This window comes from Mustela putorius, unplaced genomic scaffold (genome assembly GCF_011764305.1).
Source record: "Mustela putorius furo isolate JIRA1106 unplaced genomic scaffold, ASM1176430v1.1 tig00000430_pilon_pilon_pilon, whole genome shotgun sequence".
Lineage (NCBI taxonomy): Eukaryota > Metazoa > Chordata > Mammalia > Carnivora > Mustelidae > Mustela > Mustela putorius.
In genome coordinates this window covers 24,583,619-24,611,058 of record NW_025421377.1, presented here as the reverse complement: position 1 = coordinate 24,611,058, position 27,440 = coordinate 24,583,619, and the positions used below count along the sequence as shown (strand labels likewise).

The window sequence follows — 27,440 nt, the reverse complement described above, 5'->3', positions numbered from 1 at the left end:
TCCAAAGACAATGCTCTTTAGAGATATCTAACTTAAAAAAAAAAAAAGGAAATAAAGAAATAAGTTTCACTGGGAAACACAGAGTACAATTTTTACTTGGGACTTATAAACCCAGCTCATTTATCAATAACTTAATTCCCTTTAATTTTAATACAGTTCTCATGTAAGCAGGCTTCAGAAAACCAAAATGGCATGTGAATTTTCCTCACACAAACTTGTAACTTAAGAATCCTTAACAACAAATTATCTTTTTTGAAAAGACCAATTGTAGAATGTACTTTGGGGTTCATGGACATTATCAAAACGTGACCCAGTTTCTCTGTCTACAGTCATTCCTCTCAGATCAGCGATGTCCGTGGCTGGGATCACGTGCCCAGCGGAGAAGCCAGTCAAGTCCTGGGATGGTGGGCTTGTTCACTTCCTCCTTCAGTATTACTTTTTTTGTTGTTTTTTAAAAGAAACAGAAGAAACGTATGTTCCTTTTTATAAGAAAGGAAGAAGGGAGGGTAGGACAGAAGAAACAGGAAAGGAGGAAAGAAAAAAAATTGTATAGGAAAAAACACAACTTATTTAGGGAGAATCTACTAACGAGCAATCTGGTACTTTTCTACTCTTTTCTTCCCAGTACTTAATTCTGTACGTAAGTGGTTCTTTTCTGGCTCTTTCCTCGAACAAACACATTTAATATTCTCATTGGATAAAGTTAAATTGGCACGATCTAGTGTCACAGGAAATTATAAATATTACAAATAAGCAAGTATGAAAAAGTTTAATTTGCTTTTCTAGATATTATAAATTACTACAGCAGAAAAAGTCTGTTTTGCTTTTTAGGTAGTCATCTAATTGAGATAAACACAAATTAATTCCCTTTTCCAGTTTCAAAAACAAACATTCTTCTGGACAGAATGGTTTAAACACTCAATACCTTTAACCATGCAATTATCATGGTCAATAGTATATGAAAATTAGGCATAAGATTTTATATCTTCATATTTGCAACTTATAAATATACTTAAATTTTCCTTAACTGTTAGCTCACTGATAATCTAAAAATAACCCAGGTGAGATGCTCAAATCTGTTAAAAAGAACACAATTAAAAAATAAAAACAGTTAACAAAAAGCAAAATACCATTTCCATATAACTAAAAAAGCTTCTGGACTTCCAAATAACTATCTTCACTATCAAGTTTTGCTTACACTAACAAAGTAGTTCTCAATTAATGAAACTACATGGCTGTTACTCTATTATAATTAAAACAACAGGAAATAGAACTTGGATCAAGCTGGAAAATTACCTGTTTTAATTCTGCAATTTGTTCAGAATCTCTAGCAGAAGCTGGTGCTGAAGACTGTTCATTTGTGCCAGGCGACGCTTGGGAAGATTTCTACAAATAGCATAGAAATAAAATATGAAATCAATTCAGTCCAAAGAGACAGGAAACAACAGAAAACTGTACACATATAAGCTATGCCTTATAGAGGTTTACCAAAAATTTCACATCAATATTTTAATTTTTATATCCAAGATAAAATTTCAACCTAGCACACAGTCTACAAATTTTCCATAGCTAATAAATTTATACTTATACCAAGTAATTTATTAAATCTAAGCACTTATCTGAGGCCATATGGAGAAAGAGCATAAACACAGGTATTTACTAAGCGATTTCAATGTATTAAAAGAGCTTTCTACAGAGTAGTCATTTAATTCTCACAGTAACAAGACAGATATGACCACTACCCATTTAGAGATCAGGAAACAAGTTTAAAGAGGTTAACTAAGTTGCTTAAATTCAATTAGTCAGGAAGTGCTGAAGCTTAAGACAGTCTGACACCAAAGCTCATATTCTGATTTTTTTCTTAAGTAAACTCTGTGCTGAACGTGGGGCTCAAACTCATGACCCCGAGATCAAAAGTCACATACTTTACCAACTGAGCCAGCCAGGCACCCCCAAAAGCTCATATTCTAAAGCCTTACTACGACTCTTTGGCTTAAGGGATCCAGGAAAATCAACAAGCAAGATAATGAGAATTATTCTTTTTAATTTTTTTTAAAGATTTAATTTGTTTATTTGACAGAGAGAGATCACAAGTAGACACAGAGGCAGGCAGAGAGGAGAGGGAGGGGGAAGCAGGCTCCCCACTGAGCAAAGAGCCCGATTCGGGGCTCGATCCTAGGACCCCGGGATCATGATCTGAGCCAAAGGCATAGGCCTTAATCCACTGAGCCACCCAGGTGCCCCATGAGAATTACTCTCAACTTCTTAAACCTTTTTACCACTTACTCACCAAATTCTCAATCAGAGAGTCCTTTTCAGCCAGCTGGCTTTGTAAAAGTTCCTGATTACTTTTTAATTCTTCTATTTCTTCTCGTAACCTACCAACTTCTTCTGGCTGAACGCCATTCACCTGAGTCCCATCACTGTAGGAACCTTGATGCTGATTATCTTTTCCTATGAAGACAGGAACAAAATTTGAAAAGCCAGCATAAAACTTAAGTTTTTCATTTCCTGAATGAGAAGATTTAAATGTAAAAATATAAAATTTCCTTAATTCCGCTACTTTGGCAGCACTTTTGTAGACACACTTCATTTTTGCAAAACAGTGTATTGATAGAAATGGGAAGTGATGATATTTTCAGGTTTCTGGGAAGAAAAAAGCATAGTCTTACTAAGACTAAACTGCATGGTTTGGTGATCTATAATTAAGAATTGCAGTAGTTTCCAGGCACCTGGATGGCTCAGTCAATTAAGCATCCAACTCTAGGTTTCGGCTCAGGTCATGATCTCAGGGTCATGACCTGAGCCCCCTGTTGGCCTCTGTGCTCAGTGCAGAGTTTGCTTGGCATTCTGTCTCTCTCTCTCCCTCTGCCCCTTGCCACCTCTCTAAAATAAATAAACAAATCTTTTAAAAAATTAGAGTAGTTTCAATTCCATTTCGGTCAATTAATATGAGAGAAAACAAAATCCCTCTTAAAATCTTCACAAAGGAACCGCTTTCTATACGTACTAAAATCACTGACCAATTGTTATAAATAAGGAAGTGAAAGAGGTAGTTTTTTCTGAAAATTTTAGTCACCTTCATATAAATAAAACTATTTCTAAATGGCTAGGATTCCAATCATAAGCACTACAGGATGATACTATTCACAAGCATTTGACTCTTACTATGTGCCAGGAAATGAACTAGAATTTTATATATATTATTTCATTTAATTCTCAGACGACACAGATGCTCTTATCAGTTCCATTTTGCAGAGGAGGAGATAGAAAGGTTAGAGAAGTCATTCTCAACTGGCCATACACATCAGAATCACCCAGGAAGCTTGTAATAATTATTGCTTGGCTCCAACACCAACTAATTAAATCAGACCCTTGAGTGGGTTCTCTGTATGGGCAGCATTAAAAACAAAACTAAACAAAACAAAAAATGGGTCTCAGGATATTCTATCTAACTGCACTCAAGGCTGAGACTCAATGGATCAGAAACTGAAACAGGTAGGAAAGAACTTGGACTTCAAACTCTGATTTAAAAATTTGTTAACGGTGATTAAGGTTAGAGAAAAACTAGTCCACAAGAATAATCTATTTGATTTAGTTCAGCTTTTGGGGACACTATAATAATTATGGCTAGCTATTACCTACCTAGCTGTACTTTAAGAAGATTGTACTGATCTTTGTGTTGCTGAATCTGAGATACTTGCTGTGTGACTGCCGTTTGGAGCTGTTCGTTTTGACATTTTAACGTAGAAATCTGCTGCTTTAATTCCTCAAGTTGCAGATCCTGGGAAACAAAACATAATTCAGTGTTTTAAATTTTGTACTTGATTAGCATTAGGAAAATGAGCAAATTAAAAATCAGAGATTATTTTGGGTCATGATATTTTTAAAGTACTCAACACTTCCAGAATCACTCAATAATTAAGTAATAATACCTTAATGTATGCACCAAGGTCAATCACCATGCAGCAGAATGGTACGATTGCCAGGAAGGCCCCGTTAATAAGCACCATGGCACGGCCTACAATCTCACTGCAATTACTGGGGTGGGGCAGTCAATTTTAAAAACTCCATTTTATGGTCCATCAAACCATTTAAGAAATTTATACCAAACAACTGAAGAAACTTAGTATATAAATATATACATGCATCTATACTACTTTCAACATCAAAGATAGAACAGAACATTTAGAAGGCTAAGAAAAGAGCCTCCAACTCTCATCACCCTAATATAACTAGTTGAATTTGATATATTTATTATCTGCTAATTTTTTCTCAATTCAAGTGTTTTCAAGTTGTCATACTCAATCCATGTCATTTTATAGCCTTTACTTACTATTCAGTTTTAAGCTCCTCCTCATATTGCTAGTTTTTCACAGTCATAACTTTCAATGCTTACTCATCAGTAGATGCAATATAATTTACATTCAAAAGCAACACTGAGGTTGCTTTCCTTGTTTTCTAAATAATAAATATGATTACAATAAATATCATAGTCATATTTTTGTTTTCCTGAATCCTGAAGAATTTCCTTAGGATGGATTCTCAGACGTCATTCAGTTTATATAAATATTTTATAGTTCTCAATGCTTGTTGCCTAATTGTCAAATGGCATTTTAAATGGTGAGAATATTTAAAATTAACATTTCTGAAGCAGAGTCATTATGGTAATTGTGTCAAATCACTCTTTTCTTCTTCTAAATTAACCACATTTATCAGCCCCATGTGTAGGCTGTAACATCGCATTCCAAGTATTTCTTTTCCATTGCTCTAAAGATATTACATTTTACCATCTGGAAATGACTCCATATTTGTACCAAAATATAGATGAAAAATCCTAATAACCATGGGTAGTTTAATGATTTAAGTTTGAATCGTTCAAAGATGATTCTAATTTACTGATCTGCTTACAAACTGAAAAGCTCAGGCTAAATGCTAAGTATACCACTGTATTTTTATTCTTAGAATTCCAATCTCAACAATAAAGATTGCAGGGAAGGACACAGGCCGCTCGTGCTGAGAGAGCCCTACCCAAGCTCTTACTTGCCACACTTGCTTCAAGCTGTGCATAGTCAGCAGCGGGGGGAAGCGGGGGTGCGGGGTGCAGCTGGCCCCCCCATGGACAGCCACCAGTGTATTGTTTTCACTTTAATAGCATTTTAATAACAACAGTAATCTCAGGTTCCAGATAATACTGCAGTCCTTTTTAGGATTCCCATCAAGGTATATGCCGTGACAAAGAATTAAATGAAAGCACAAAACAAGAAACAAGCGTGCAGGTTCTCTGGTAGCCTGCCCAGAAACTGTCAGTTAACGACTTTGCGGGGATAGTTTCACTCTCATCATCATTCTCCACGCTAACACACCCTCCGCTGCTCTTAGCATCACCTATTCAGTCCTGCAAGACGGAGATCTCAGGACGGCATCTGACCCTTTCTGCCTCACGCCCCAACCAATCATCACACAGTCCTGCCACTTAAGCCCACTCGGCTTTCCACGTTTCGCAGGTCTGCCCTCTCCACAGCTCACTGGGAGGAGTCTGAGAGTCCCAGGGACACACGTTTTTGAATCCTGTTCTGACCACTGGGTGATCCTGGACAAAGTCAAATTCTCCAAAGTCTCAGATTCCTCATTTATTCTTGGATGGAAATATGAACTACCTTGTAGGGATGCTATGGGAATTAAATGGAAGTGTCTGAATTTGTTTTGTGAGCACCTAGAACACAATAAACAAAACACCGTAGCCATTATCCCCATCAGCGCCCCCACTTCCCTCCCCCAGCCCCTCACGACCACCTCCTTCTGGACGGCTCTCACCTCGGCCTTGCTTCTCCAATTTCTGCTTGGCGCAGCCACCAAGCGTTCTGTGTGTGTGCCGGGGACATGTCCTGCTCCTCCTCTTCCTGATGCTTCCTTTTGCCCAGCTTGTTCCTAGCTATCCGCTGGGCACAAACTCACATTCTGTTTTCTCCAGCTCCTGCTCTTACTTAGCTACATCAGCTGCCTCTCTGCTGTAACAGGCCCTCCAGTATCTGTATCACTAGACTTCATGTTACGTGTGTCACAATACCCTATTTATAGTTTTCTCTCCCCGGGACTGTGATAGGGGAACATGTCTCATTCATGACTTTATCCACCACATCCTGCACAATGCTTAGCACAATATTGAGCTCTGCTTGTTGAATACTCAGATAGCTTTGAATTATTTAGGAAAATGTGCTCTAATTTCTGTAACTTCTTGCATATGAAATGCGAGCAAAAATCCTGCCCCAAAGTAGAAAAGTATCAGTACATCAGACAGTGTTTACAATTTATCAGTACATACTTGTTCTCGAATCATATTTTTGTAGTGAGTCACAATACTGTCATGTTGTTCTAATGTTTTCTTCACCTCTTCTTCTTTTTTATCCTCTTCACTGGACTTATAAATAGCCTTAGTTATCACACCTATAAAAGAAAGCTTATTAAAATGTATTTTAGGGGCACCTGGGTGGCTCAGTGGGTTAAAGCCTCTACCTTCAGCTCAGGTCATGATCTCAGGGTCCTGGGATCGAGCCCCACATCGGGCTCTCTGCTCAGCAGGGAGCCTGCTTCCCCCTCTCTTTCTGCCTGCCTCTCTGCCTACTTGTGATCTCTCTGTCAGATAAATAAATAAAATCTAAAAAAAAAAAAAAAAATCCTATTTTAAAATTTAAAATCTGGTGCACCTGGGTGGCTCAGCTGGTTAAACGAGCAACCCTTGATTTCAGTTCAGGTCATGGTCTCAGCATTGTGAGATCGAGCCCCCATATTGGGCTCTGTACTCAGTGTAGAATCTGCTTAAGATTCTCTCCTGCTGGGATGCCTGAGTGACTCAGTCCATTAAGCATCTGCCTTCACCTCAGCAGGGAGCCTGCTTCTCTCTCTGCCTGCCACTCCCGCTACTTGTATCCTCTCTCACTCTCTGACAAACAAATAAATAAAATCTAAAAAAAAAAAGAAAGATTCTCTCCCGCTCCTTCTGTCCCTCCCCCGACTCATAAGTGTGCATGCATACATGTGTGAGTTCTTTCTCTTTAAAATCAACAAAATCTTAAAAAAAAAATTTAATCCTATTTTAAGATTTAATCAGCAAAACATATGGCCTAACTGTATGACAGAGAAGATATAATCTTCCCAATCCTCTTGAATGCCAAAAATCTTTCAACGAACTATAAACCAAGAGCTACTAAAAGAAATAACAACCCACTTTTGGCTTACTATATAATCTACATGTGTCCAAAATATACACATACAAAATAATCATAGGTACTTTTTTTTAAAAAAAAGATTTTATTTATTTATTTGACAGACGGAGATCATAGGTACTTTTAAATGAAAATCAATATAAACTCTGTCTTACCTTCAAGTTCTTTTACCAGCTTCGTGAACTCATGATCAAATATCATGTATTCTGGACTGGGAAAGTTTGGCTGTGGTTTCTGAGATGCTCTGGAATACAACTCATGTTTGCTGATAAATCCTAGTTTCTCTATGAAGTTTTCTTTGCCAATCCTCTTCTCTATTAGTTGTTTTAATTTCTCTCTACAGAAATAAGCATATTGAAATGCTTTAAAAAAAAGTCATAAGAAAACCTAAAACTTGGCTCTATATTATATTTTGGCAGAAAAAAATTTATCATTATCACTTGGATGAAATCAGCAGGTCATTTTTTTCCCCTAGCGTGTTCCCCTCACTTACTTCATGTAGCTCTCAAGTGAGTTATCATTGAAGTAAATTGAAATGCCCAACAAAAGGGCACATAAGCCTTGGACCAACTGCTCTTCCTCGCCAAGATTTTCTGCAATTTGTCCTGTAAGCTGAAATTTTTGTTAAGGAGACTAATGGCTCATAACATCTAGAGTGTTCTCCTTCACAGTCTGAATCGGACGTGTATCTCATGTAAGGGTTTCTACAAAGCTTCTATATATAGTCCGAGCAAGCATGAAACGAACAAAGGCACCAGACACACACACACACACACACTTAAGCGAGCATCATCTCTATCTTAACAGTTTAAAAAGATGCAACACAGCTTTTTAAATATTATAAATTCAAATATTTAGAACGCAGAACTCCCTCTCGCTGAGAGGAAGAAATAGGAAGAAATACTTACACGCATCTTACTAAAACATAAAGGATACAAATGGAACATTGGCCGAATTATGAAGGAAATGCGTGACCGCAATGGGACAGTTGCTCAGCCAGGTACAGAGCAGCATCAATAATCCAACTCTTGTCTGTATTTTGCTTCCCTGCAGCAAACAGATAAGTTGGCAGAAATCTCATTTTACCTTTTTTCAAACTTAACGTTACCCTAAGATCCCTCTCCATTTGCATTAAAGATTTTTTAACACCTTACAAAAGATATGTTAGGAATCCACATGTAAAAAATTGAACAAGAGAATGCACTCTTGTGTCCTCTCCGGGCTGTACTTCCCAAAATGAACAGAGAGCAGAAACTGGAATTGATTTCTCTTCATAAACATATACCAGATTATCGAAAATACTGCTAGTGGGAAAACCTGGTCTGCTAAGGCAGATGCACGATGTGGCTGCTTAAAAAAATTATCAATCTGAAAACACTTCACAGTAGCATAAAGTTGCCCAGATGTTTCAATCAAAATTTTAAAAACAAGTTTCTGATAAAAGGACAAATTCTACCTCCTTCAAAAAGTATCAGGAAAAATAAAAGGAAATAATCTCCTGAATTATTTAGCCAAATTCCATCAGAGAATATATTCCCTAACAAGATAATAAATAAACCATGTTGCAAACTCACTGGCAACATGCCAGACAATGAGAATCACAAACATAAGGAAGAAAAAGATTTATTTAAATTAGCTAACTGTCCCAAACCACTAACTATACTACTGCCAACCAAACAATATTGAAAACTAGTACATCCATCAAAATGACACTTTCTTACATTTTAATGAACATATTTATATCTCCTATGGGGATAGTCTCTTAGCTCATACAGCCACTGCCCATATTATATTACATAACCTATTTTTTGTTTAAGAGTACAAAAGTTGTTTGAAAGAAATAAATGGAATTTAGCACAGTAATGGATTACTTTGAGGTAACTGCAGAAAACATCCAAAATACAATTATTCAAAGCCCCAAAATGGATTTAAAGTAACCATCACTGTGCTTTGAAAAATTACTCAAGGCCGTTCCAATTTCATGAATCTTGAGGACAGTATCTTGGCCTTTCTATAATCTATTTTCAAGTGTATTTCATATTTACTTAAAGAAATTCAGACTAGACCTCTTCAAAATGATCTGCAAAATAAGCATTAGCTTTTACATGATGCATTATTCTTACTTTTTTCTTGCCTCTATGTCATTACTATGCCTATGGTATATCTTCATGTTACCCAAGTAGATTTGAAAGTTAAAAAATATAGTTATTCTCAACTGACTGTGTGCCACAGAGGACTTTCAACTAGTTACTCAAGTAAATAAATATTTCATTGATTTCCCCTCGTTATATATAAAAATTTTATTATGACTTGGAATACCATCTGCAAGTGCCATCAACACCTACAGTGTATATACAGGGCTCTATCAGATCACGGGCTGGTGTCTGAATAAACAGAAATGTAACTATCTTCTAGAAGTATACCCTTTGGGGTCTAACTGAAGAATAAGAAAGCAAAGCTAAACAAAACTAGTTAGAATCAAGATAGAATGCAACATCTCACTTAAACTATGGCATCAAAAGAAGATAAAGTATTCAGGAAATGAGCCTAACCCGAACTGTCTAACACCTAAATGAGGCTGGGGCACCTGGGTGGCATAGTCGATTAAGGTTAAGTGGAAGACTCTAGATTTCAGTTCAGGTCATGATCTCAGGGTCCTGGGATTGAGCCCTGTTCACCAACCCCATTTGGGTTCTAGGTTCAGCAGGGAGATTCTTTCTCTCTCAAATAAATAAATAAACCTTAAACACACACACACACACACACAAAACAACTAAACGAGGAAAATTTTAAAAACACTCCTGAAGAGAACAAAAGCAGACCTAAATCAGTAGAAAGACACCAGTGATTTCATCATTTTGATGAAAAACTCAAAATCATGGAGATAGTAATGGTACATTGATCTGTAAAATCTAGGTAATCCAAATAAAATACCAAAGGGTTTTTCTTCTCCCCACCGCACTAAACAACCTGGTTTTCAAATTCATATGGAAAAATAAGGAGCAAGAGTAACTAAACTTAGTTAAAAAAAAGAAAAAGAAAAGAAAAGAGAAAGGGCAAGGAGGTGATACTAGGTCATAAACGACAAGAATCAAGGGACAGAATAGGAAGTCCAGAAACGATTTTACAAATGAGAATTCAGTATATGAGAAAGATAGCACATAATCGTTAGTGGGATACAGGAGGACTTACAAAATGTTACAATGAGCTAGCTATCTACAAAAGGTCAGAGGGGGACACCTGGGTGGCTCAGTGGGTTAAAGCCTCTGCCTTTGGCTCAGGTCATGATCTCAGGGTCCTAGGTTCGAGCCCCACATCTGGCTCTCTGCTCAGCAGGGATCCTGCTTCCTCCTCTCTTCTGTGCCTGCCTCTCTGCCTACTTGTGATCTCTGTCAAATAAATAAATAAAATCTTTAAAAATAAATAAAAATAAAAAAGGTCAGAGGAGGGTGCCTGAGTGGCTCGTGGGTTAAGCCTTTGCCTTCAGCTCAGGTCATGATCTCGGGGTCCTGGGATCGAGTCCCACATGGGGCTCTCTGCTTGGCAGGGAGCCTGCTTCCTCTCTCTCTCTCTCTCTCTCTCTGCCTGCCTCTCCACTTACTTGTGATCTCTGTCAAATAAATAAATTAAAATTAAAATTAAAAAAGGTCAGAAGATCCATAACTCACATAGTTCATCAAGAAAAATGGAACAAAAATTTAAATAAACACAAAAAACGAAACCAGAAAATATGAGACAAAAATATAGGCAAGTTTGTTCAAATCATGAAGTGGGGAAGGCCTAAGTATGATATAAAATGCAGAAAAGTGATAAAAGTCTGATACAAAAAAAAGAAAAAATCCAAAATAAAACTTCACCAAGGTCAAAAACCAAATGACATATCAGGAAAAACATATTTGTAACTTATCACAGATAAGGGTTGGATTCCTTATTATAAAATGAGTTTCTATAAAATTAGAAATGATTTAACAACCCAACAGAAAAATGAGCAGATGATATGAACTGTAAGAAATGAGAGTTCACAGAAAAACTTTAAATTGTGTATAAACACATAGAAAACTACTCAACCTTTTGGAAAGAGAAATGCACATTAAAACTCACTAAGATAACATTTTTTCACCTCTCAACAGATTGGCGAAAATACAAGTCTGATAACATACTGTTGGTGAGACTGTAGGGAATTACATAATGCAACCCGCACATAATGCAGTCTTACTTGATTTTGCTGGTGGTTCAAAATGGTATTAGGTAGGAGGAAAAAAAACAAACAGTGGCTCTACACAAAAAGCACCTGAAGGCAACAGAAGAAATAAGTAATAAGAAGGCAGGGAACCAGGACCAGGGTGGGTGGGGCCGACACTTCTTATTGTATACTTTTTTTGTCATTTTGATTTCTAAATACATATATATGTATTTTAAAATATGTACATGTATTTTTAAAGACTAAATTTAATTCTAAGAGTGGCAGTATGGTATCAGTGAAAACGTGGCTGGAAATTAGAAGAACCAAACCCTCCACTGCCCTACCTTGTACAAGTTCAATATGTTATATGTAATAGTTAACAGAGGACTTTGGATTAGATAATCTCAAACACAGAAGTTAAAAGGATAGGCTCTGAATGTCAGGATTTGTATCCTGGTTCTAAAACTCAACAGCACGAAACCTTATCATCATCCTTCAACAGGTTAGATAGTGAATACCCACCTCACTGAGCTGGGGAGCGGATTAAATGAGTTACTACATGTTAAGAACTTAGAACGGCACATGGTACACAATAAGCGTTCTACGGGTGCTATAAACTGCGAATTATTCCCTCTGGTTACGCAATTCTTTGCTCTCTACCTATTAAAAGTAGGACTAATGCCCCAAATTTAAAATAGACGGCGGAATAAAGATTGAACTAGGAAAATGAAAAAACAATAAAAATTGCCGGCATAATTTTTTTTAAAACTCAACGAAATACAGGTGGTCCTTGCTTTGCTACATTCATATAAAGTTATGCATATTGGAAATAGACAGTGAGGACTGTGTAAGAATGCTTTTTTGTGCAAACTATATTATTCTGATGTTCATCAAACCATGATTTATAATAAAGAAAATGGAAGATAATTAAATGTCTGAAAATAAAGAGATGGTTAGCTGATCAATGGTGTATCTGGTGAAGTATTATGCAGTCATATAAGGTGACACTTATTTAGTGTTTAATGACAAAGAAAATATTTGTAAGAAAAGACTCAGAATATAAAATGGAATCTCTTGTATGAGCACTCCTATGTAAATAAACAGTATAGAAAAAAAAGACTGGGAGGGCCTGGCTGGCTCAGTGCGTAGAGCATGTGGCTCTTGATGTCAGGGTCATGAGTTTAAGCTCCATGTTGGGTGTGGAGCCTACTTTAAAAAAAAAAATTAGCCAACAGTTACTTTTGGGTAGTAGAATTCTCACCTTCTAGTTTTTATTTTTAGTTTTCCAAAATGAAAAGAAAATAAACTATTAATACAAAAATGCTATAGTATTTGTCCAGTGTACAATTACACACTGTCAGAAAGATCCAACAAAATCCTGATCAAGCTACTTTAGCCTCTAAAAAAAAAGTTAGATATTAGACCTTAAAGGCTAGTGATACATTCTATGTCACTGCATTCTGATCTTCTGATGGATTCTTTACAAGATAAATACCCAAGAATAGCAAAAAACAAAACCCACATTCCACTTTGCAGAATAATTTCATGGAATTATTCATTTTATGTTTACATTTGTCTGTATGATTGTTTATAGGTTCAAATCAAGAAAAAGTACACATCTCTTCTTAGCCCCCAAGAGTATATGAACCACTATGAGTTGGAAAAACAAATGGATGCTGAAATTATCACTTCAGCACATTCTGTGGGTTCAGTTACTAGAAATCACAGATTTTATAGGATGAAAGAGAACCACAAACAAAATAAATGAAGCTGAGTCATCTTACCTTTAACACAGACTATTATGTTTTCCTTTTTATTTTCTAAATAAAAATCCCTCTTATTCCTAGTCTGTGGATTTCAAATTCAGTATTTTACATTACTTATAAAAATAAATAAGCTAACATTTTAAACTTCTACCCTTCGAGTATTAAAATGAGTTTCTAGAGTATTATGATTAGATTTACTTTCTAGCAGTGGCCTCTGGGAATAGAAAATTAATGGGAAAGGGACATGATGGAACTTTCTGAGATTATGAAAAAGTTCTACAGCTGATTCTGGGTGGTGGTTAGAGGTATATCCACCCATCAAAAACGATCTGATTGAATACTTAAGGCCTGTACATTTTACTGTGTATGTTATACTTCCAAAATATTCCCTTCTAAATGATTGACACGCATATTTTAAAATACCTAATATTAAAATACCTAATATTAAAAATTCTGGAAGCTAAAGCTGCCAAGTTTGTCTGTGTGTGTTATTAGCAGGTGTTAAATCATACTCATCCACAAAGATACAATTCCTAACAGGACTTCAGTTTATTACTACCAACACTGCACAACTGAATGCATGACCAAACGTAAATATTAAGGTACACTCCTTTTTTGCCAAACACTCTGCAAAAAAAAAAAAAAAAAAAAAAAAAAAAAAAAAAAAAATCAAAACCAAACACAAATCACACTCCCTCACACACATCAAAAACTAACCCCTAATGGTAACTGTACCATATGGGTTACATCCAGAACTACCCATTGTATTCAATTAAAAAATCTTTCAAATTACAAAGTTACATTTACTATTGTACATTTTCTGTAATCTAAGTAATAGAAAAGTCACCATATTCTTTGACATACTGACTAGCTGAAGACAAAATCCTTCACCCTCAATTTTACTAGCCTCAAAATGGTTTCAGGGGGAAATAAAGAAACAAGCTTAGGTGAAGAAACACACACACAAAAAAACCACCAAAAAAACCCAAACCAAGGAATTCCAGAAAGTGCAAGCATACCCAGAGGAAGCACAGATACAGCTTCAGCCTCATCCCCACAGTTCTTAGTAACACCACTACACGGAGAAAACATCCCACGGAGAAAAACCGGAAGCCACTTATGACAGAGAGAAACTTGCTGATGCATGAAAGTGTGAGTAGAATACAACTTCAAACAAGCAGTTAATAAAACCATCAGCAAAACCGAAGACAAAGAAAAGCCTTGTTGTAAGAGGGAAGTGCCTAAGCTTAAACAAGCGATACATACCCGTCTGTCGATCTTATCACCCTGTAAATTACACATGACAAATTACTCAGAAATATTACTGCTTTAGAAAAATTTAAATCTAGAAAAATCCCTCACAGATGGTCTCTACAAACCCAATACTTTGGGACAGGACAGTTCAAAACCTTTATTATGTAACAGTGTTTCTACATTTTGGAGGAGAAAGGATCATTTTATAGCACTGTGATAACTCAGAGTAGAAGACATCACATCTGGAGAATTTGTCGTTATGCATTAACTGTGAAGACAGTGGTAAAGCAAACTCTCTGGTGGCGGTGGTCAGTTAATTGCTGTTAAGCTTAAGAGAAGCTGTTTTCAACAGACAACAACACGAGAATGACAAGTAGTAAATACATAAAGATATGAATATTTGGGGGTAGTTTTTTCAAATCACGAAGAAATAAATGATAAATCAAAGATAAAATAAGCTTTCAACCTAAGTAAACAGATTTTAAACAACAAAGGGAGCGGAAACCCCCCTTTCACCACAGTTAATTCTTCATAATTCTTTACCTTTAATTTATAGCTTTCTGTGGATGGCACTGATGTTTCTTTAAAAGCGCACAATAAAACAATTCAATGAGTGTGACAAAATTCAAAATTAAGAAGGACACAGGACCTTATCACAGGGAGGGAGGCAGGAAAATTGGAAAATTCTAGGGGACAGCACAATTTTAGACTTAAGTACATGTTTACTCTGAGTGGTCCTGAGTGGTTGATGACCGTAGTTTCACCGAAGAGTGAACCTGAACTGTTCAACAGCAAGGTTGGTGCATGGGGACAAATCATCCATGAGTAAGTGATATTCCTAAACAGCTTCACACCCACACTTCAGTGAAGCTCTGCTGTTCTCACTGGGGTTTAGATGTTCTAGATGTTCACCGGGGTCTAGATGTTCTCATCAGGGGTCCAGAGGTCTGCAGTTACATTTTTGTCTGTCTTACTACCTAAGTTATTAGCTTTAGGATTTTGATGATTTGAGAGCTCACAGACATCAAGGAGTCCAATGGTTAACTGTATCAGTGATGAGCTGGTATCCTACCTTTGCTTCCTACAAGGAAGACTGATTGGTTTGGGAAGAGAAAAAAGGAGGCACATAGCTATGAACCACTTTGTTCGATGCCCTCTTATAAGCTGACCAAATTTGGCCACAGGGAAGAACGCTAGCAGAACTGTGCAGGAACACCGCGGATGATATAAAAGGAAACAAAGAAACACAAGTCCCCTTCTGTCCAGAATATGCGTTTCTATCATGAAGCAGACCTTACTAACAATTTGACAAAACCACTCACGTAAGAATATCTATTGCTTTCTCTCCATAAACTGTTTCTGGTTACAATGAGCCAATGGGCAGGTAGGTCCACACCGCTTTCCTTTTCTATCTGCATGTACTAAGGATATCCTTAAATTCCTGTATCGCTGACATGCAAATGTGTGGCAGAGACTTTTCCTGCCTTCGAGTGTTCCACTCACCACGTTACCTGTGAAAGGATGTTGGTGCACTGCTGTAATAAAGACACCGGAGGGTTGCCAATACTCGTAGCAAGTTGAACCCTGAGCAACTGTTCCTTCTGGGTAGCATTTTCTTGCAAAGCGTGGGCAAGGGCCACGGCAGCACACCAGTTTGAAAGCGAATCGGTGGAAAATAGACCTCCGCACAGTAACTGACCCGCGGAGACCGAGTTACCTGTTGCTACAAAGACAGCAAGCAGAGGGTAATAAAAAATTAAATGTTGCTTTACACACACACACAAATAGTTCGAAATAATATTTTAAATTTTGTTAATTAGCAGTATTGAGCTACATCTGTAAAAGTCTGCTTTTCAAAACAAAATGAAAGATGACAAAAAGGACTTTAGAAGAAGTGTGATAGAATAAAGAGATGTAGAACATGTTAGGCATCAAGCTGATGAGATGATATTCCAGAAAATCACTGTCTTAATTAAAAACTATATTTCTAAAGCAAATTCAAGGAAATGCTGTATTTCAAATGTTCCACTACATCTAGGGTTTTTCATCTTAGGATATGTTTTATCATTAAAAGCTTGAAAGACTACTTACTTTTTAAAACAGAAATTAGAAAAAAATTATTTACCATCAATAGTGGAAGGTAGGAGCGTTGACACAATTTCTCCTTGTCCTTTCTGATTTTTATATAAGAAACACTGGAAACAATAGAGAACAGCACAGCGCAGTACAAATGGCTGCCTTTCATTGACCATGGACATGAGAAGAACTACAATTGCCGGCCTGTTGCGTTTAAAAAGAACAGAACAGAAAGAAACATTGCAACCTAAGTATATGAATCAACAGCCAGTCGTTGCCGCTGACTGAAGAACCATAATAATAAAATAGTATTTCCATCAAGTTAATATTTCCATCTCCATTTCACAGGAACATTAACTGCAATGGAGACAAGCGATCTGTTTGCTTAAAGCCCAGAGGAGGGGGTGTGGTATCTGAGCCCAAATACCTAAGCTCCAAGGACCACAAACTCTTTTAAAACAGCAACATGCTTATCTTGTCAGATGATTTCTAGTTTCAGAACATACAGTTGAACTTCTTAAGGGAATAAGATGTATATACGAGATATACTAAAAACCCGAAGTTTTCAGAGAAATCACAAGATTTCCCTTTTCCTACCTTGGTGGGTTTGAAGGTGCATTTACAGAAGCAAAGTAGTCTTGGTTTACTTGGTAGCCTCGAATAACTTCTGATACAGTATTAATGGTCTATTAAGGGGGGAAAAATAAAAGTTTAGAGAGAGAACGTCCAGGAAGAAAACCCGTTTTCAAAGGAAGAAAATGTTTTATCCTTCTGTGTTTTGCTTTTAAATGCCAAAACTCAGACACCAAAAAAAGCAGAGACAGCATTATAATCTTCTAACACTTTTTTGAAATAACATTTTAAAACATTAAGTGCAGGCCTCTAATTAGAAGTAACACCTGACTACAAGCATTTAAAATATCAAAAAACTAAAATTAATAGTATTCTCTAAGAGACAGAATCTGTTTCTACAAAACAAGGATGCTTTAGGATAAAATCAGAGAAGACATTTAAAATCTAACAAATTAAATTTCAATTTAAGGATGAAGTTGAAAATACCTCCAAGAAAATAGAATAAAAAGACAAACTAAGTCCACAGAAAGTCCAACAATCTTTCAATAGAATTGCAGAAGCAGGACATAAAAAAAATTATCAGAAAATATGAAAAACATTCCCAGAACTGAGAACACATGTCTATAGCTTGAAAGGGCCCAGTGAGTGACAAAAAATAATTGAAGAGGGGAAAAAAAGTCTGTAGTACTGTACATCATCAGGATATTTCTGGAAACAAGAAAGAAAGAGAAGATCCCAAAAGTTTCTAGAGAAAAAAAGATTATATAAAAAGGATTAAGATTAAAAATGGCTTCAGATTTTTAAATGGCAGTATCGAAATAATGTCTGAAAGTTGAGTGTTATGGTTTCCAACTCTGAATGGATACCTAGTCAAGTATTTGAACTGAAAGTAGATGACATCAAAGAGCTAAAACCAAGTTCTCCTGCCATTTACCTTTTTCGGGAAGTTAAATAAACTAAGATAACGAGCCAAAAGGTTTAGGGGTAAAGACACGGCCTGGTCACTAAGGGATTTCAGTCAAGAGAGAAGTAAAAAGAGATCCTAGGGGGCTGGTCAAAGTCCCAGGACAAGAGGTGAGCACAGAAGGAGACAATAACCAGCCCATACTGGAGCAGGAGGATGGAAGCTTCCAGAAAGAAAACCAGCTGGGATAAAAATGATATATTAAGCACGTGATAGCACTAATATGCAGGCACACAGAACATCAGTAAGACGAAAAAAGAACACTACTACAACTTAGGAAAGAGAAAGGGATATTTAACAAAACATACGGGCAACCTGTCAGGACCCCTCTCACTCTTGAGAGCTTTTTCTGTATCTTCACTTAATAAACTTCTATCACTTAAAAAAAGAAAGATAATTAGCTCTGTTCCCTGCTCTGGCTTAGCAGGGAATAGTATTTATATAGTCATAAAATTATAAGCCCTGAGTACTGATTTACACACAAATTACTGGGGTGACAGAAGGAAGTCAAGTGAGAGGGTTATACAATGGGAAGCAAGACTGAAGTCAGGGTGGAGGGAGGCTAAAGATAGTGGGTTTTGTTACAGAACTTTTATTATCATCTCTTCTTTTAATGTGCATGTGTTAATTTGAGAAGAATTTCAAAACAGTTCAAATAAACTCCACCTTTCTTTCCTTCAAACTAACTTCCTTTTTAATGGGCAGGCAAGAAAAAATGCCAAACATCAGGGAGAAAGAATGTACCATTCTAGGAATATGTAAGACTACTTAAAGTCTCAAGTCTTATTTGACTAAATCATACTGTTCTCAAAATTAAAACCATCAGTCATACTGGGTATTCCTGCTGAATACAATAAAATTAATGAAATCCTGTATGCTTTCACATTATTCATATACTATTGAACTTGAGGACGGAGTATACCTTTGGGGCTTAATACTGTCATATTATGCTAAGTAGATTTTTAGTAGGACCAGTTAGGAATTAAACATATAAAAGTGGTTCACTTCTACTGTTTTTCCTTTAGCTGACATCTAAGTCCTCTTAGGATTCCCGATTTCAACGGGCCCCAAGCAGCCCCCGGCCCCACGCAGTTTACCTCGGTCAGGATGTCAGCAGGAACGCCCGTGGCCATGAGGATGGTGCAGAGCTGCTGCAGTAGGCCGCACTGGAACATAGCTTTCTGGCAGCTGCTCGTAGCCCCGGGAGGGTTGGTGGGAGAGACCAGCACGCGAACAAGCTGCGAAAGAAAGAGCAAACAAAATGTGTCTTTTTTTTTTAACTTTTTTTTTCTTTTTAATTTTTTTTAATAAACATATAATATATTTTTATCCCCAGGGGTACAGGTCTGTGAATCGCCAGGTTTACAGACTTCACAGCATTCACCATAGCACATACCCTCCCCAGTGTCCATAACCCCAGCCCCCTACCCCCCCCCATCACCCTCAGTTTGTTTTGTGAGATTAAGAGTCACTTATGGTTTGTCTCCCTCCCAATCCCATCTTGTTTTATTTATTCTTCTGTGTCTTTTGAAGATTTGAAAAGTCTGGAGGGAAAGGATCTGTATGAACACGAGTATCTGGGTGAAGGCTTCCCTCCCCTCCTCGGCCAGATCTAGGGGCTCTTCCCTTCACGCTCTCAGGGAACAGCTCGGCGACAGCGCGCAGTATGCTACACCTTTTGCGCCACTTTGTCGCCTTCAGGGGATTGTGAACTCCCGAGCAGAGACTGCCTCAGTCATTTTTGTTCCAAAGAACAAGCCCAGTATTTATAACGTAGTTTATATTCAACGAGTGAACGGATGAATGGAGTAACAGGGTGGTATATTTCTTATCAAAGTAAAGATGAACTACCTAATTACAGAGCAGATCTGGGAACAGAGTGGCCTGAGGTGTGATAAATTCCCCTTCACTGGGAGCTACTTAAAGAGAGACCAGAACTAACTGAAGACGTGGTAGAAGATTTACGCATTACGCAAGCGGTTGGCCTCATTGATTGTTAACACTAATTAAATCCTTACAGCTCAATGATTAGTCTGAACTTGAACATGAAATCTGAGAAACAAAAAAATGTCATCCCCAACATTTTCAGCACTGTCATATCTACAAAATAATTTTATATGCATCTTGTATTTTAAAACTACACTCACAGGTCTGTGTGTGTACAAAGCCTTATATATTAAGATCACATGGGAAATTTGTGATAACACTTTATTAAGAGGGTTGATTAAGGGGTGCCTGGGTGGCTCAGTCAGCTGGACATCTGCCTTTGGCTCAGGTCATGATCCCAGCGTCCTGGGATCAAGGCCCAAGTTGGGCTCCCTGCCCAATGCAGAGTCTGCCTCTTCCTCTCCCCCTGGCCCTCCCCTGCTTATGCTCTTTCTTTCCTCTCTCAAATAAATAAATAAAATCTTAAAAAAAAAAAAAAAAAAAAGAGGGTTGATTAATACACTGATGTCACTAGAAAGCAACTTTAGGATTCCCTATTAGTTTAAATCCTTAAACCTTTCTAGTTAGGCCTCCGAGGCTTTTGTTTTTTTAATTTATTCTCCTATCCTTATGAGGCTGGGTGGGGGGTGGCAGAGGAAATATATATTCATGTATATATGTATATATGTGTATATGTATATGTATATATGTGTATATGTATATGTATATATGTATATATGTGTATATGTGTATATGTATATATGTACATGTGTAAAACAAATACCAAGCTAGATGTCATTTCTCCCATAAATATTTCTATATGCATCTCTAACTAAAAAGGATTTTAAAAAACATAATCATCATGCTATCACCATACCCAACAAAATCAACAGTAATTCCCTAATACAATCTAATCACTTGGGTATCTTTATTGATGATGTAAAAAAAAGAAAAAACAATTATCCATTTTCTAGATGACAGAGAAGTAGGAAAAGGTGACTGAAGAAAGAGGTAATACTTAATATGAGGGTAAGAAAATAAGGGAAGACTTAATAACAACATTCAAATCTGTAAAATACTGTAAGGAATGGACTTGTATTTTCCCAGAAAGCAAACCAAGGGGAAGTCTGTAGAAGTTATATCAAGACAGACTTTAACCCATTATATGGATTAAGTTTTTAATAACTGGAATTATCCTAAAACGAAAAGGATTTTCTCATAAGGTACAAAGCAATTTTCTCATGAGCTTTCTGAGAGTTGCTGGCAGTAACTGTTCAAAAAATGAGGGTATATATGCCCGTAGGCATAGGAGGCAGAACTAGTCATAACACTATCATTTAAGGACAAAATTAAAGTGTTTTACGACTAAAAAATGTCTTGAAAAGATGAGCATCCCCCAAATTTAATCTGTAAAAGCTGAATAAAATATTCTTAAGCACATCAATTTCAACTTACAGAATTTTTAAGATCAATCATGATTTCAACTGCAATGATGAATAAACTCCAGTTAGGATGTTTACTATTCGAACAGGACCATTTATCACCATTTTTGGTGTATTTTCATTTGGTGCAACATAGAGAACTCAAAGTACAAGCAACCCTACATACAGCTATAAAGAAATAGCATTGGACAGGTTGAAAAAACAGAAGATAACCTGCGACCTATGAAGTCATGAATGTATCAACCACTCGATTTTTGACATGGAGATATATTAAAGTGAATTAAACTCAAGCTCTTTATTTTGAAGTTTATGTTCAAGATTTTATTCAGTTTTTTTAAGTCAAGAGTACTTAAAGAACCAATTTACTACCTACCTAATTTTTGTTGATATTCAGTATGCTAGTCTACATTTTTGGTTTTGTTTTTTGGTAAAATAGTACTTTACATTTTAAACAGCAACACTTTCTTCAAAAATAATTCCTTACATAGTACCCTAAACTACAAAACACGTGTGGACTCCTCCAGCACTTTAAAGATCACTGCTCGGCAGGACAGACCTTAGTTTTTGCCCATCACCAGACCCTTCACTCTGTCTAATCACCTTTTGAAAGGTACTTTTCTAGAGGAAGTTCCTTTATTAAGAAAGTGGTATTGGGCAAAGATATCAAGCTTACTACTTTGGATGCTATTTTGAAAAGATAAAAACTAACACAGTCTTGAAATATGTAATACTGACATATGAAAACAGAAGTGATGAAGGGAGGAGTGTAAAACAGAAAGATTCTACCCATGTTGTCCTATAAAATATTTTCCTAACCACTATAATGTATTATCTAAATAGGGACAGTTTAGAAGTGAAAGAGGGCACTGTTACAGTAATTACAAAATGAATACTATCCAGGCGAAATGGGGCATCTGGTCGTCCTAATAATCGATCAACTCCCAGGGTATGCAGCAATATTCAGACTCTAATTATTAGAGAAACTATCCATTTAGTTTTAAGGAAAACAACTTCAGAGATGCAGACATAATGCAGAGATATTAAAAAACCCACAAGACTCACCAGAGAGTCGGTAAGTTGGGAGGCTAGCGTATAAATTTAAGGATTGAGAAGGCATAATAAAGGAATAAGTAAGTAAAATACTTCAAAGAATTTCATATATTCTCTGATGCAGAAATCATTTGGGATCCTACTGTCTTCAATTTTACTACCATCACCACTAAGCTTTCACCATAAAGCTTAAATAAAATTACCTGTGATGTGTCAGTTTAACCTGCATCCGATTTAAAACAGATTATTAATCTTTGGGGGCAGGTACATTAATATTCATTTCCTAGCGGTCAGTGCCTAACTCCCAGTAAATGTTTACTGAATGAATTTATTTGTTGAACGTAGTATTCTGAATATTAAAGCCTTAACTGAAGAAATCAGATTTTAAAAATTCAAATCGACAATCTAACCTCTTATTCTCTGGGTGCAAAAGGTTCATCAGGACACTATATATTTGGATTTGCTTTAAAATAATGCAGCAGGACAAGAAAGTGGGATAAAATGAAACAAAACTGCCAGGCGTTAATAATTATCGAAGCTGAGTGATGGACGTGATAATGGGGCGGGGGAGGCCGACGGCAGAGGATCTCTGAACATACCTGCAAATTATACTAAAAGATTTTTTAAAGCCCATCTGAAACCAACTCAACATCCTAAATTTATCAAACACGAGCAATTTGCTTTGCTTTGAAAGGAACAATATCAAAATTCTTATCACATTTGTATCTAACTACAGTATACCTGTAGCATTACGTGCAGATTAGTCACTTTCTGTGCAGACCAGCCAGAATTTTCATCTCCAACATGAAACCAAGGTTTCATACGTTGAATATATGAGCCTTCTTTAAAAAAATTTTGATTGGAATTGTTGTTTTTTAACAAGTTTTGGAGCAAAATCAGACAATCTTCCACTACTATACCTGGGAAAAGAATGTAAAATGCAAGCGTTAAGGCTGATAAAACCCAAAGGTAAATTCAATCCCCAAATACTTTTTGCCGCTGGGGCGGGGGTTGGGGGTTGGGGTGGGCAGGAGGGTGATGTGCTGAGGGAGGCGGAGAGAAATTTTTTTTTAAGATTTTATTTATTTATTTGAAAGAGAGAGAGAGAGAATACAAGCAGGGGAAGCGGGAGAGGGAGAGGCAGGCTTCCCAAGGAGCAGGGAGCCCGATGTGGGGCTCGATCCCAGGACCCTGAGATCATGACCTGAGCTGAAGGCAGAGGCCCAACCGACTGAGCCACACAAGTGCCCCGAGAATCTTTTTTTTTAAAGATTTTACTTATTTATATTAGAGAGAGAGAGAGAGGCAGAGACGTGCGTAGGCATGCGTGCAGGGGAGAAGCGAAGAGGGAGGAAGAGGAACCAGCAGATTACGCTCCATGCTGAGCTCACAGTCCCAGGCAAGGCTTGATCTCCTGACTCTGAGATCATGACCGGATGACCTGAGCTTGAGCCAAAATCAAGAGTACAAAACTTAACTGACTGAGTCACCCAGACCAAACACCCCCACCACTCTTTAAAAAAAAGACAAATCTCCAAGCTCAGCATTTCTTCAGTTCCGCAAGGTAGAAAGCCTCTGCTGACTCCTGATGGCCACAGGCCACAAGCTGTATGCTCTGATTCAGGTCCCCACCGATCTCTTGACCACTGTGTTCAACTATCCACTCACCTCAGTAACTCATATTTTTTCTTCAGATTCCAGATTAAACATCAAGCCCTGATGACCGGGCTAGTCTCACCAGCTACATGCTTCATAAAAGCCTGTTCCTTTTATTATGCAGTATGTGTCTTGTCCACTAGGTTATAATTCATAAAGACAGGAATGTGAACGTCCTACTAGGATATAGTGACTTACTCTATGTCCTCAGCAGAGACAGAGAAAAGATATAACTATCAGGTTGCTATTAAATATTTGTTGAATGAATCAACCATATCTTAATCTCTAAGAAGCACCTGACATTGTCGTCTTGATGTCTTCCTTGAAACTTCCTCTTGCCTTGGTTTCTAAAACACGAATTACTCTCTTCTCATTTTCCTTACATGCCTCTGGCCACTCCTCAGGCTTCCCATGGTTCCTGGCTCCAGTTCTCCATCTACTCCTCTCTCTGCTCACGACATACTGTTCCACGGGGTCACGACATACTGTTCCACGGGGTACTTGCATCCACACCACAGCTTACACTGCTTTCATGGCTTAAAGCTCTCCAATGATCTCCACTTCAAGTGCCAATTTAACCAAGGATCTGTTCCCTCTGTTGACAATATGACTGATACTGGATGCTCACAGCTGATAGGCTCCTATGCATACTACATCCACACTTTTACCTCTACTAGTTGAATTTTATGTTTACAAAAATCAGTTGCTTTTTTTTTTTTTTTAAATTAATAGACTTTATTTTGGGGGGCACCTTGGCAGCTCAGTCCGAAAAGCATAACCACTGTTTATTTTGGGGTCTTTTGAGTTCAAGCCCTTTGTTGAGTGTCAAGATCACTCAAATAAACAAAACTATTTTTAAAAAGGACTATTTCTTAGAGCAGTTTAACAGTGTTTTGTAGAGAAATTTTCAATGTTAATGTAGTCTATGTACCCATTTTTTCTTTCATGGATCGTGCCTCTAGTATTGGACCTAAGAGTAAACAACTTCTGTTTATGTTTCCACATAACCTTAACTACAGTATATTGTTACAATTGTTCTTTTCTATTATTAGTTGTTGTTAATCTCTTACTGTGCCTAATTTGTAAATTAAACTTTATCATAGGTATGTATGTATAGGGAAAAAAAACTGTATACGTAAGGTTTGGTACTATCTAGGATTTCAGGTATCCACTCGGGGTCTTGGAATATATTCCTTATAGATAGGGTTTTTATAAAAACTAAGTCTTTGGCAAAACTCAATGAAAGCAAGTCATTAAGAACAGCTGTTGTTATATATGGGTAATGTAAGTCTAAAAAACAAGAAAAACCCACGAAGATCTTGCATTTCACTTTAAAGAAACCCAAAAGCAAACCCTACCTGATGTATTATAGATGTGATATAATAAAGATGCAGAAAGATGATGGGAAAACTCCAATCAGTTGACCCATATTTGAAGAAAAGGGTCTGGCCCTGACTCAAAAGATCACTTTATCAATGCATATTGAAAAAAATTATTACATTTAACTTGAAATAAAAATGTTTAAGGTGTATATTTAAAATATGTTTAAAATCTCTGATTTAACCAGTCCTGCGCTCCAAATGAGAGGCTTCCTGACTTCATACTGCTGGACCATGTGGATCCTCACCTCCTGAGGAGGAATCACTGTATGTCTCTTATGAAGGCCCATAAATCTCCAATAAATAAATCTGCCATTAAGGAGCATCAGAAGACCCTGGAGGAAAGAGAATGTCAGAACCCTCACCATCACTGGCAGGCCTTCCCTCCACTGTGCAAAGTTAATTCTAGAGCTTTGAAGGCTACCATTGGTCACAAGGAGCCACTGCAACTTATCTTAGAAATCCTAAAGACAAGCCAATTCTACCTTGTCTTAAAATTCTGTTTTCCTTGGTCGCCTCTGAAAATATATACCTCGCTAATCACCTTTGTACCTCCTTCTCATCTTAGAATGCTTAATCTTTCAACTCTTTCAAGATGCTACCTCTAATTCCTAAATACTGGTTAATAAAACCTACTATATACCCTCAATCACTTCATGAAAAAAATTTTTTTTTAAGATGTATTTATTTTGGAGAGAGAGAGCATGCACAAGCAGGGGAGAGGGGCAGAGGGAGAGGGAGAAGCAGACTCCCCACTGAGCAGGGAGCCTGACGCGGTGCTCGATCCCAGGACCCCCCAGATCATGACCTGAGCCGAAGGTAGCCGCTTAACCGACTGAACCACCCAGGTGCCCCAAAATATTTTTTTCTTTAAAGAAGCTACCTTCGGTGCCTGGGTGGCTCAGTCAGTTATGCGTCTGCCTTCGGTTCATGTCATGATCTCAGGGCCTGGGAATGAGTCTCACATGGGGCTCCCTGCTCATTAGGGAGCCTGCTTCTCCTTCTCCCTCTGCTGCTCCCCCTGCTTGTGTTCTCTACCTGTTAAATAAATAAAAACAATCCTTAAAAAAAAAAAAAAAGCAGCTGCCTTTTAACATTCTGAAGGGCAGGCAATTCATGCTCTTGATTCCATGTACGAGTCAGAATGTGGAACCTCTGACCCTCCCAGCCCAGTGTACTTTCCAGAGACCACAGTTCCTCTGCCTTCTCACAAAATCTCCTGTTTCCTTGAGGATCAGGCCATGTGCCCATATGATCCCTTACCACTCCTCATTGCTTATGTAACAAAACCATGGTCACTATTCTGTTCACTGACAGCATCACTGGCATCTTGCTCAAAATCTTCTTTCTCTACTTCCTGCTGTCACTCTTGACTTCAGTGACAATCCCTCTAATACCTGGACTTCTCAGTTCCCTGACCTCACTGTCAGAATTCTCATTCTGTTACAAAACCTCCCACCTTTCCCGCTCCAGTATTTTCAACCTAGCTGTTCTACGGCTTCCCTGAGACTTTCAACCCAACAAGTCTTCTTTCTTCCTTTTTAGGAACCTTCTCTATCTCTACTTTCAAACTCCCTGTCTAGCTTAGATTATACAAAACTTCATTTCTTCACTCTGTAGATAATAAACTAAGTTCTCTTGTCTTACTTTCTTTTCATAGCACCTTCCTTTAAAAACAAAATCCTGTGAAAAATTAACTGCTTGGGTTTTTTTCCTCTAGTGCACCTCGGCAGCTGAGTACTGGAAGGGAGTGGGAAGACAAAAGCACCTAATCAAGCAATCTGCAGCACTGTAAAATCACAGTGAAAACCCTCAATGGGGCTTTTATCCCTGCCTGGAAATCTACCTAATTACAACAGTCAACGAGCTCTCTTATTCCCCCAAAGACTTTTTACCTCCCCATAATTCTCAGCTGGGTCCTCTTCTTTCCCTCTCAGCATGACTC

The 27,440-nt window shown here is 37.4% G+C and overlaps 1 protein-coding gene across 4 annotated transcripts in view; it reads right to left on the bottom strand.

The window, feature by feature from the left end:
• USO1 (USO1 vesicle transport factor) overlaps positions 1–27,440 on the bottom strand; it is a 92,754-nt gene that overhangs the window by 6,472 nt on the left and 58,842 nt on the right. For 2 of the 4 annotated variants that reach the window (XM_045079881.1, XM_045079882.1), the window contains 13 exons: positions 23,202–23,380; positions 19,140–19,280; positions 17,103–17,191; positions 16,555–16,709; positions 15,941–16,152; positions 14,442–14,462; positions 8,163–8,273; positions 7,720–7,838; positions 7,382–7,563; positions 6,326–6,447; positions 3,646–3,784; positions 2,291–2,454; positions 1,297–1,386 (listed from right to left, as the gene is read on the bottom strand). In XM_045079881.1, coding sequence (XP_044935816.1) covers positions 1,297–1,386; positions 2,291–2,454; positions 3,646–3,784; positions 6,326–6,447; positions 7,382–7,563; positions 7,720–7,838; positions 8,163–8,273; positions 14,442–14,462; positions 15,941–16,152; positions 16,555–16,709; positions 17,103–17,191; positions 19,140–19,280; positions 23,202–23,380 — 1,724 coding nt within the window. The remainder of the gene's footprint in view (positions 1–1,296; positions 1,387–2,290; positions 2,455–3,645; positions 3,785–6,325; positions 6,448–7,381; positions 7,564–7,719; positions 7,839–8,162; positions 8,274–14,441; positions 14,463–15,940; positions 16,153–16,554; positions 16,710–17,102; positions 17,192–19,139; positions 19,281–23,201; positions 23,381–27,440) is intronic. The other 2 variants (XM_045079884.1, XM_045079885.1) reach the window with 1 other exon arrangement.